Genomic DNA, 11344 nt, shown 5'->3' on the forward strand with positions numbered 1-11344 from the left:
CATTTAAGGAACACATTTGATATGCAAAGGAAACTGATATGTTAAGTTTAAGAAGGCATTCCCTACATAGCTGTTAGGTCACACATTTTACTTGTGTTTATGCACTGGAAATCAGCAAATCAAAATCATTTTACTGAGTTTAGGAGGCACTTTTACAATACACTTAAATCCTTTAAACCCGCCCCCCAAAAACTACTTCCTGCATGGCAGTATTGCACTGACTTCAGGTTATGTGAATTCAAATACTAATGCATGATTAGGTACCCCATTCCTATTGTTTTTAATTTCAGATGTCATGCACCTTGGAGGAGAGCCCGTGTTCTTTGCATCTCTATGGAAAAGTTGGAAATCTGTGCCTGATAGTATGCACCCTTAAGTCTTTGGCTGTTTGCAGGAAGGGGATGAGATGCAACTACCAGATGTTGTGTAATTAATATATTGTATGGATGATAATCTAAATTACTGCTTCCTGTAATCCATGCTGCATTTTGAAAAAGGAGGATATGGAGGATCCAGGAAACTACAAACCTTTGATGTCTGTATCAGCTAAATTGGTGGAAAGCACTACTAAAGACAGAATTATTAAGCATAGAAATATAGAATAACAAGCCTTGCTCAGAATGAATTATTTTCCGAGGCCATTCCAATCACAGTGATTTGTGGGGAGGGGTGTTGAAATAAACAAACAGAGATGTTATTCACGTGGGTCATCGTTTTCCTCTGAGTTGGCTGTGGAAGCAGGGTGTAAGTGCTTCCAAACACTATTGAGACAGATAGAATGCAGATCTTGTGGTTGCTAAACACTCCTAGTATATATGTGATTCAAATATATAGGAACAGATTATGAAATTATTTTGCTGGTCCACAGCAATACATTCCCATTAAGATCAAAATCTGAAGATTTTTTCCCCAAAACCCTTCTTCCTTTTTAAATAAAGATTATCGTGTGGAGATACAGCAGTTGTTAGTCATATATGAGGAACAGAATGGCCATCCCAGGAGATGTTGGGATTGAAATACCAGTCTTACCTGACATGAGGTGTTGGGTTTCCAGCAACTCTGCACTCAAGCAGGACCTTCCTTCCTTCCGCAACTTCTTGACTCCTGAGTTTCTGGGTAAATCGAGGGGGTGAAGGTTGACTGTGTATCTCTTTTGTGACCTGGTACAGGGAAGCATTCTCACTGGCCTTGCAGTCTTCTTTCCTTTGGAGCACAGACTCTCCAGTATGAGTGTCTTCAGGCACCTCATTCGCAGGTGTGATCTCTGGGCATGTTTTGTCAGGGGTTGGATTCCTTATGGAATTAGGCATGGTTGGTTGCTTGTTTTTAGGAGAAAGATACCCACTATCTGGTGAAGAGGAGTTTCCGTCAGGGCTCCTGACTCTTGTCTTGGCTGCTTCACGAAAGATGGAAGAAAGTTCTTCAATTAAAGTAGCCGCTTTGTCACACATCTTATTCTTGAAGGGGACATCACCTGCAGAAGTTGGTTTGGATTTGGGGCTCAGCTTTTGCATGCTTGGACCACACCTTTCAGCATTTTTTAGGCTCCGAATGAAGCTGGGTCTTGCAGGCAGCAGGGAAGATATGCTGGATGGTTTCCCAGTAACATTGTGAATGTTGTTTGCTTCCTGAGAATACATGTTCTGGTCTGGGAGAGTTTGAGCTGAAATCAGTAGTGAGTTTGGGCTGGTCACCTGAGTCCTATTGGAAGTGTTTTGACTATCCCCATTGGTCTCAATGGAAGAGGCATTATCTAGTGATTTTGGAGAAGTGTTGAAGTAATATGTGAACTCCTGGTTTGCGTTCCCATCCTCCTTTACAGAATTCACAATAGATGTGTGAGCAAGTTCCAGGCTTTTGCTTATTTCTTCGTCACTAAGAAAGGCAGATAGCTCATTGGAAAGTTCCCCATCTGGTATGTCTGATAGGGAATCATAGAAGAGTTCATAAGATGAGGAATCCTCAGATGTGTTTTCATGGCTTCCCACATGTGTGCTCTTCTCTGCAGAATATGCCTCCATCATTAAAGGCGTTGGAACAGCTTGCTCACAGCTTCTGTCCTGCATGCTGGAAGAGAATAAATTCTGTTTTGGTAAGGACCACATACTTTTTGTCACCTAACTACTCTTTTTCATTCACATATTATTAGCTCCAAAACCAGAGAGAAAACTGGAAAATCGCTGAAACCCTTATGGCCCATATAGACCTAGGTGAAATTATAATTTAAAGGTACAATGTATTTGACTACTACAATGCCAGGGTCCCTGTAGTTGTTCTGTGCCAGCATAGGCAAACTTGGCCCTCCAGATGTTTTGGGACTACAACTCCCATAATCCCTAGCTAACAGGACCAGTGGTCAGGGATGATGGGAATTGTAGTCCCAAAACATCTGGAGGGCTGAGTTTGCCTATGCCTGTTCTATGCAATTGTAACTATGGGTCCTGAATGTTTTGCCCAAAGCTTGGAAATTTCAATGCAGCAAAATAAATAAATAATTCAAAGAAATCAAGTATTTTGTGAACAAAGTTCAAAATCTTCTCTAGAAGGAGGCTATTGTGAATCATAACAGCAACTGCACAAAGCCTCCAGAAGGCTGTCAACCAATTTCTCTTTTAGAACATTAAATCCTTTAAAGTAGGGAAAGGGAACTTGGGGCTCTCCATACACTGCTCAACAACAGCTCCCATAATTCATGATCCTTGGCTATGTTGGCTGGGACTGATGGGAATTGGAGTCCAACAGCACCTGGTTGCCCATTCCTGAGTTAACCAAATTAAAATAAATTTACATGTCACAAAAACCTCAATAAAAGTATCTTTTCAGGTACTGAGGAAAGTATGAGATAATTTACAATTAAACAACAATCTACCAGCAACAAATATAGGCCATCTTTAACCTTTTCTTTTAAATTCCCTATCACATTACATCACAACAACTTAAATGTATTTGCTCTTGGCTTGCACAGCCATTCATTAAAAAATTTCCTCACTGATTAAAATTGGCCCTATTGATATTCATACCCAAAGGCTGCAATCCTAAAGACACATACAAGGCATTATTCCCTGTAGTGGGTCTTAGAGTAAACATTCATAGAAGAAGAAGAGTTTGGATTTGATATCCCGCTTTATCACTACCCAAAGGAGTCTCAAAGCGGCTAACATTCTCCTTTCCCTTCCTCCCCCACAACAAACACTCTGTGAGGTGAGTGGGGCTGAGAGACTTCAAAGAAGTGTGACTGGCCCAAGGTCACCCAGCAGCTGCATGTGGAGGAGTGGAGACGTGAACCCGGTTCCTCAGATTATGAATCTACCGCTCTTAACCACTACATCACACTGGCTCCTGGGATAGAAGGTCAATCCCGGGGCATTTTGCTGCCTGAGGTGAACATGCAGAAGTTGAATGGGCTAGAAGTTGATTCCTAGTTTAGCTTTGGTGACAGAACAACATCTTTCCACTAGGAGCAGCAGGTTAATTTAGGCAGCTCAGAGCAGCCTGCATGATACACAAATCTCTGTTGTCAAACGGAAGGGAATGGCTAAGGAGGAGTTTGGAGGAGGAGTTTGGATTTGATATCCCGCTTTATAACTACCTTAAGAAGTCTCAAAGCAGCTAACATTCTCCTTTCCCCTCCTCCCCCACAACAAACACTCTGTGGGGTGAGTGGGGCTGAGAGACTTCAGAGAAGTGTGACTAGCCCAAGGTCACCCAGCAGCTGCATGTGGAAGAGCGGAGGCGCGAACCCGTTTCACCAGATTATGAGACTACCGCTCTTAACCACTACACCACACTGGCTCTCAAGGTCTCAAGGCACTCAGGAGGAACAGTAGTGGGCCTGCTGTTGCCACACATCCTACCATTTGTCACATAAGGCAGCTGCCTCAATATGCCTAATTGTAGAGTCAGCCCTCATGCACTGTAACCTTTCAACAGATTAATCTAGTGGTTAAACCAATTAGCAGGTTGCACTTATAATTCTTGGTCATTTTAATTTAGAAGAAACAGCTCAGTGGGGCATAATAGCAGTTTGTAGAATTTTGAATGGTATGAGGAAAGATCAGAAATTAATTATTATTGTTGTTGTTGTTATCAATTAATGTACCGGTATATGTGTTTCATTACCAAAGTGGCTTCAAAGCTGTTGACAAGTATTAAATCAATTCTAACATATATTTTAAGCAGAGATTGGATGACCATCTGTCATGTATGATTTATTTGAGATTTCTGTATTTGCAGGGAGTTGGATTAGATGACCCTTAGGGTCCCTTCCAACTCTACAATTCTATGTTTCTATCTATAAACACATAAAATACAACAATAATACATTTATTCCACTTCTCAAGGACTAGAAAAAGAAAAGCTATGTTTGACACACATTGTTATATATTTTAGAAGTATATTTAAAGCATTCAGGGCTTTGCAAAGGAAAAGGAAGAATTTCATCTGGAAATGTGGGTAGACCAAAAGCTAAATGAATGCATAACGGCATTTCTGTTTGAAGGCAGGCGTTTAGATCTAAAATAACAGCCAGCCTAGTGACGAACCAAGCTGGTTTAGCAAGACAGCACTGATTCTTCCACTTCGTTTTTCAAAGCTGCGTATCACCATATGCCATACTACTTTTCTTCTGTAAGAGATGTATGACCTGGCTGACAGTCATGAGATGCAATCGGATGTATTTTACATTGACTTGTGTAAGCTCCTGTTACATTTAGCAGCTCCTCTGGGGCTTATCTTGCATGAAACTGTTAACTGATTGGCAGAGTGCTTGAACCCTTGAACTAGCCTGGGCATCTCTTAATATTTCTTTTCTTTCTCAGTGCCATATCACTGTGTAACCAAGCAGAAAAGAAAACTATTAGGAAGCCGAGCTCTTTGCCATGAGATTTTAGCACCTGAATCTCTCAGGCAACGAATCTGCATTTTGTTTATTCTGGGCTCTCTGCTTCCCTTTTAATCCAATTTCTGTGACAAACTACATGCAACAATGAGTTACCCAAAAATAAGGTTACCAGATTTTTTCCAATGAATCCGGGGAGACTTTTCAACTTCAATTGATTTTGTATGGGGACTGATTTGTAAATCCAGGGACTGTCCCTGGGAAATGGGGACGTCTGGTAACCTTAAAAAGCTTTAAATCTGAACACAGTTGTCTGAACCACAGTTTAAGAACTTTAGAAAAGAACATGAGAGATTAAACACACATTTCCAGTTTAATATAAAGTCCATGAGGGAGGTTGAATACTGACAAAGTTTCAACATATGCAAGGGCTTCCCCATTTATTTTGAATGGGTATGAGCATTATATATCGCTTTGCGGACACTCACCTGCCCCTGATACTGAAGTGAATGTGGAAGCCTGCATGGATGGGAGCTAACTCATCAGTGTGCACACTGATGTCTGACTAAAACAGGTTTCCTCAAACTCGGCCCCCCAGATGTTTTGAGACTACAATTCCCATCATCGCTGACCACTGGTCCTGCTAGCTAGGGATCATGGGAGTTGTAGTCCCGAAACATCTGGAGGGCCAAGGTTGAGGAAGCCTGGACTAGAACTTTGGGTTGAACCTATCCTAACCTGCTGCTCATGAGCTATTTGACATTGGAATAGACTACTTTAGAAGGTGGTGGCTGCTCCTCCATTTAAGGTTTTTAAGTAGAGGTTAGATGGCCATCTGTCAGGGATTCTTAAACTGCGATTCCTGCATTACAGAGGGTTGGACTAGACAACCCTTCCAACTCTTTAATTCCATATTTTATGACCTGCAAATGGGTCACAAACCTTAAGCAAATGGGTTGCAGGCTTTATAAGTAAACAACAACAACAACAAAATGCTTTTAATCCTTAACTGGTATGATGAATACCTCTTACAGCTTGTGGTATATTATAATGCTTGTAACTGAACAACAGAAAGGCTCAAGACTTTTAACACTTGGGAAAAGCTTTCTGACAGCTGGAAGCAAATCTGGTGACAGCTTGCCACACAACACAGCCTGCACAACAGAGGTGAGCTGTAATAGCCACTCAAAACAGCTTACTAGATGAGCACCTTGTGTCATACTGTCAATGGATCTCCTGCCAGGATAAGTTGATAGTTAAGCCAGGGTGATTTGCTTAGTTAAAATAAGAAATAATATATTTACCTTCTGTATCAGTAATTCTTTCATACTATATCTGACAAATATCAATCCCTGCTTTGATCTACTTGTTGACAAAATGTGTGCTGAGGTATCTACTGACACTTGACAATTCAAACTGTATTATGAATAAAACTATTTAAAATATTCATAGTTCATTAATATGGCTTGTGCAACCATGTTTTTAGAATAATTTTGTTAATTTAGGAAGCAATATGCTGCAGGTAGATGCACAGCAATCTGCCTACAAAACAGTAAATAACTTGGTAAATACTAAAAGCATTTCAACAAATTCCATATTAATATGCGTGTTTGTTCATTTTTTTATTGGATGCCTCAAACCATTGTTATATAACAGGCAATCTTGCAGTTAAAATGGCTGTCAAAGACCTAAGGCCCAATAAAATAACGTGTCACCGTACCAAAAAGGTTGGGAACCATTGGTCCAGGGGATCAGCTGTCAAGGCTTCTGGATAAATGCCAGAAAATCAGGGCTAAACTTGGAAATTGTATGTTTCATATGCTTATTAAGGAACTGATCCAGCCAAAGGCAAGTCCTTTGAAGTTCCATAGATTTCAGTGGAATATATTTTAGCCCTTGTCATGTGGCATATGCGTGATGAGGCCGCCATGCAATTAAAGGAAAGTTGCCCCAGACCACTGGCCCCATCCCTGATATTGTGAATAGCCCTGCCTTCCGATATCCATGCATTAAATGCTCATGTCTGGACTCTGGAGAGGGAAACCTGCTTACATAGATCTCTGTGCACAGATCTGATAGTGAGACTTCCTCTGTTCAGATGTCCACACTCAATGTGTTGGCATTGTAGGAGTGAGTTTAACTTAACTGTTTGGAGCCCAGCTCACCTGTAACTCTGTAATTAAAATCAATGGGATACAACTTTGGCTGGATCATGCCCAAAGTTTTTATTTTAAATGTTTTTAATATTCCTCTATTTTTTTTAAAAAGAAACACCCCCAATTTTAAATAATTGTTATACATGGTATATATTTCTTAATAAATGTGTGTTATTTGTCAAATTTTTATTAAACATGATGCTTGGCATCCTGGTGGTATTAGTTTTTCCATCATAGTGGCAAGTGAGCAAGATCTTTGCAAGGCTCCAGTGCATGCAAGCAGTGACAGCTCTCATTCCATTCAACAGTGAATAATGTTCTTTGTGGGCACATAAAAGTGAACGCAATGAGGCAAATTATTCCTTGTGGGACAGTGTATCCAACAATGGGGAAGTAAGGGGTGCTCCAGACCCACTGAAATTGGTTTATGTCCATTTTGCAATCCACTACACAATAAAGCAAACCTGGCAAAAATGTGTCTTACCCATTCATTCTCAGATAGTCCATACACAAAGAAAGGATAAAAATTCACATCCAGAACAGCCAGCTAATCTGATCACAAGTGCCTAAAATAGATACCTAAGCAAATATGTTGGCACCTGGCAATGTAACTAGATTACTAGAAGGTGCAACATTTCTTCGTTTGTGAACAAAATGCCAAGTTCCCTACAGGGCACCACAATTATTTGGCTCTTCTGAACTTTTGTCCATTTATTTTGATTGCCTGTAAAAAGGCTTCACATCTCTAACAGTAAGCCTTCAAGTCTGTGTGCTTTGAATTAAGGCTTGCCACCCTACCCAATTTATTTTGGTGGGATTAAGCACTTTATTCAATGCTGAATCATGGCCAGAATGTATAGCTCTGCAATGTTATCCAGGAAATCCACTTTTCCTTTGCCAGGACTCTGCTTCTTTAAGTCATATCTATTCTAGTTAAAATAACACTTGAACCCTATCAAATAGCATACATGATCATAATTAGAACTAGGCTATGAGCTATTTCTAGACTCTTCTGATTAGACAGCAGCATATTTATAAATGCTTTCCTCATCTCTCTAATGAGCTTATTGGTGATGGTAAAACAATGTACTGTACAGTTTAGAAAAAAAGATGAAAAGTACATGTAGCTAGCCTGCTATTTCATGCATTTCTTGATTTTTTAAAACAATTTTCTCAGGCCTAAATGTGATATTCTACAAACAGCAATAGAAAAAAATCACAGAAACTTTAAACCATCAGTTATAAATATGCTTACTTAAACATTATAAGTTATTGTTTGAAAGGCACTGATAATTCATATAATGAATATAAATTAGAATATGTTTAGCCCTGTTAAAAATAATGTTCACGATCTGATTTTCTAGTGCAATCAGGAAAAGGAAATGCACAGGACAAAAACACAGGCAATTAATTATGTCTATAATTAGTTTCTTTAAAAATTAAATTCAAATGCTTTCAAAAACATTATGCAACCAGAAAGCGTGGCAACAGTCAATGTAATCTCTTTATATGTAGCGAATGAAATATAACATTCATACATGGACAAAATTAAGCAGAATTTAATAAAGAATCCAAAAGGATCTTACAAACCTTAAGTCAGTGTGAAGAATTTCATATAGAATAAATTTCAAGCATGGAAGCTCTTCCTCCTTTTGTCTAAGAAAGCTGGAAGTTGCTTTAGCTATTCATTCAGGATTGCTTGGTCCACAGTATTGAGGTGACTGTGGCCTCTGAGTTACATCTGTCTTCTCTGACTATGTAATTCCTACCCACTCATCTATATTTGGTAACTGAACTCATGTTTCAGCAGGACTGCCACTATCTGGAATTCCAGCAGAATGAACATTGGGCCAAGATGAACGAGCAACGTCTGTGTGTGCTTCATACTTATATATCCAAGGAGTTGTTGGAGATTACAAAAAGCAGTCTAGTATTGTTCTTTATACCAATGCTGGAAGTTTTCCCCCATAACTTTGTAACAGCTAGCCTGAAGAATTCTGTAGGGGTTGACTGATACAAAATAAATTTCCATAGAAAAGTTTTCTGCTTTACTTCAAAGCATGCTTTTGGTAACTAGGTGTAAATCAGTCCAATACTTTTTTGCTATCAGATTGTCCTGTTGCAATGCTTACACACACAGTATTCAGATAGGTCATGGGGAGGCAAACTAAGGCCCGGGGGCTGGATCCGACCCAATCACCTTCTAAATCCAGCCCACGGACAGTCCAGGAATCAGCGTGTTTTTACGTGAGTAGAATGTGTGCTTTTATTTAAAATGCATCTCTGGGTTATTTGTGGGGCATAGGAATTCGTTCAATTTTCTTCTTCAAAATATAGTCCAGCCTCCCACAAGGTCTGAGGGACAGTGGACCAGCCCCCTGCTGAAAACGTTTGCTGACCCCTGAGATAGGTGCTTAGGAATGAATGATGCTTATTTTTCTTAGTTTGTCAGCAACATGATTTTTAACCTTTTTTGGGGGGGAAATGATGCAATGTGTGCTGCCTGTGCTACCACATTTGCATTTTACATTCTAGCAGCAGTTCTCAAACTTTTCTTGGGGGTAGGGGAAGTGGAAATGAATATTAATTTATACCACTTAGTGCAAGCATCATTGTCAAAACCAATGCCTACGAAAACTGAGGCTGCTGAAGAGGACAGAGACCTGGAAGACCAGCTCCCTGCCTTGCACCTGGCCTGGGAAGCTGGGGCCCTGACTAACTGCAGCTACAAAAGCTGAGACTGCTAAGCAGACTCTTGAGCTGGGGTATTATTTAGGCACTTTTGCTGGGGGACGTTGTTGCTGCTTTTGATATTATTATTTTTTGCATCTACATTTTAGATCTTATTAAGATTTATGTTGAAATTGTTTAATTTGCTTGTGTATTTTTTAATGTTTTATGTATTGTTTATGACCACTTTTGTTATGTTTGTAATTATGTATTTTTTCATGTCAGCTGCATTGAGCATGGTTTTAACTATGAAAAGGTGGAATACAAAGAAAATTACATATGTATGTACAGGTGGAGACCATTTTGTATGGGGGTTTTGTTTCTGATTCTCGTGCGCATCTGTGCAGCGTGCATAATCTTGCTCCACTCTGTTCTGCCCTGCCACATTTCTGGGCCACTTCCAGATCATGTGTAAAATGGCCGCTGCCTATATATTACCAAAAACATGCCCCCTAGCCCATGCATCTGAGAAAAGTTGCTTTAACTGGTAAAATTGTGAGGTGGGGATTAATAGATGACACCAGTGCTAAGCCAGGGTCTTGTACTTCCCGTTTTATAAATACTTTGTTTTGTTTAGTTGTTTAGTTGTGTCCGACTCTTTGTGACCCCATGGACAAGAGCACGCCAGTCTCTCCTGTCTTCCACTGCCTCCCACAGCTTGGTCAAACTCATGTTAGTAGTTACAGATAGGTAGCCGTGTTGGTCTGCCATAGTCAAAACAAAACAAATTCCTTCCAGTAGCACCTTAAAGACCAACTAAGTCAGTTCTTGGTATGAGCTTTCGTGTGCATGCACACTTCTTCAGATACATGTTAGTAGCTTTGAGAACACTTTGAGAACACTGTCCAGCCATCTCATCCTCTGTCATCCCCTTCTCCTTGTGGCCTCAATCTTTCCCAGCATCAGGGTCTTTTCCAGGGAGTCTTCTCTTCTCATGAGGTGGCCAAAGTATTGGAGCTGAAGCTTCAGGATCTGTCCTTCCAGTGAGCACTCAGGGCTGATTTCCTTCAGAATGGATAGGTTTGATTTTCTTGCAGTCCATGGGACTCTCAAGAGTCTCCTCCAGTACCATAATTCAAAAGCATCAATTCTTTGGCAATCACCCTTCTTTATGGTCCAGCTCTCACTTCCATACATCACTACTGGGAAAATTATAGCTTTAACTATATGGAGCTTTTTCGGTAAGGTGGTGTCTCTGCTTTTTAAGATGCTGTCTAGGTTTGTCATCACTTTTCTCCCAAGAAGCAGGCGTCTGTTAATTTTGTGACTGCTGTCACCATCTGCAGTGTTCATGGAACCCAAGAAAGTAAAATCTCTCACTGTCTCCATTTCTTCCCCTTCTATTTGCCAGGAGGTGATGGGACCAGTGGCCATGATCTTAGCTTTTTTGATGTTGAGCTTCAGACCATATTTTGCACTCTCCTCTTTCACTCTCATTAAGAGGTTCTTTAATTGCTCCTTGCTTTCTGCCATCAAAGTTGTGACATTTGCATATCTGAGGTTGTTGATATTTCTTCCGGCAATCTTTATTCCGATTTGGGATTCATTTTCGCATGATGTATTCTGCATATAAGTTAAATAAGCAGGGAGACAATATACAGCCTTGTCGTACTCCTTTCCC

The 11344-nt window shown here is 40.1% G+C and overlaps 2 protein-coding genes across 3 annotated transcripts in view; one reads left to right on the forward strand and one right to left on the reverse strand.

The window, feature by feature from the left end:
* Positions 1-8707, reverse strand: part of PALLD (palladin, cytoskeletal associated protein) — a 218710-nt gene extending 210003 nt beyond the window's left edge. The window contains exons 1-2 of one of the 2 annotated variants that reach the window (XM_081875220.1): positions 8584-8707; positions 1030-2067 (exon numbers count right to left, since the gene is read on the reverse strand). In XM_081875220.1, the coding sequence (XP_081731346.1) occupies positions 1030-2066 (1037 nt within the window). In that variant the 5' untranslated portion in view covers position 2067; positions 8584-8707. The remainder of the gene's footprint in view (positions 1-1029; positions 2068-8583) is intronic. The other variant, XM_081875221.1, reaches the window with a different exon arrangement.
* CBR4 (carbonyl reductase 4) overlaps positions 1-11084 on the forward strand; it is a 239934-nt gene extending 228850 nt beyond the window's left edge. Inside the window, exon 8 of the mRNA XM_081875461.1 lies at positions 11075-11084. The gene's annotated coding sequence lies outside the window, so the exon portion shown is untranslated. The remainder of the gene's footprint in view (positions 1-11074) is intronic.
* Positions 11085-11344: the final 260 nt, after the last annotated feature.

This window comes from Podarcis erhardii (genome assembly GCF_964252035.2).
Source record: "Podarcis erhardii genome assembly, chromosome: 9".
Lineage (NCBI taxonomy): Eukaryota > Metazoa > Chordata > Lepidosauria > Squamata > Lacertidae > Podarcis > Podarcis erhardii.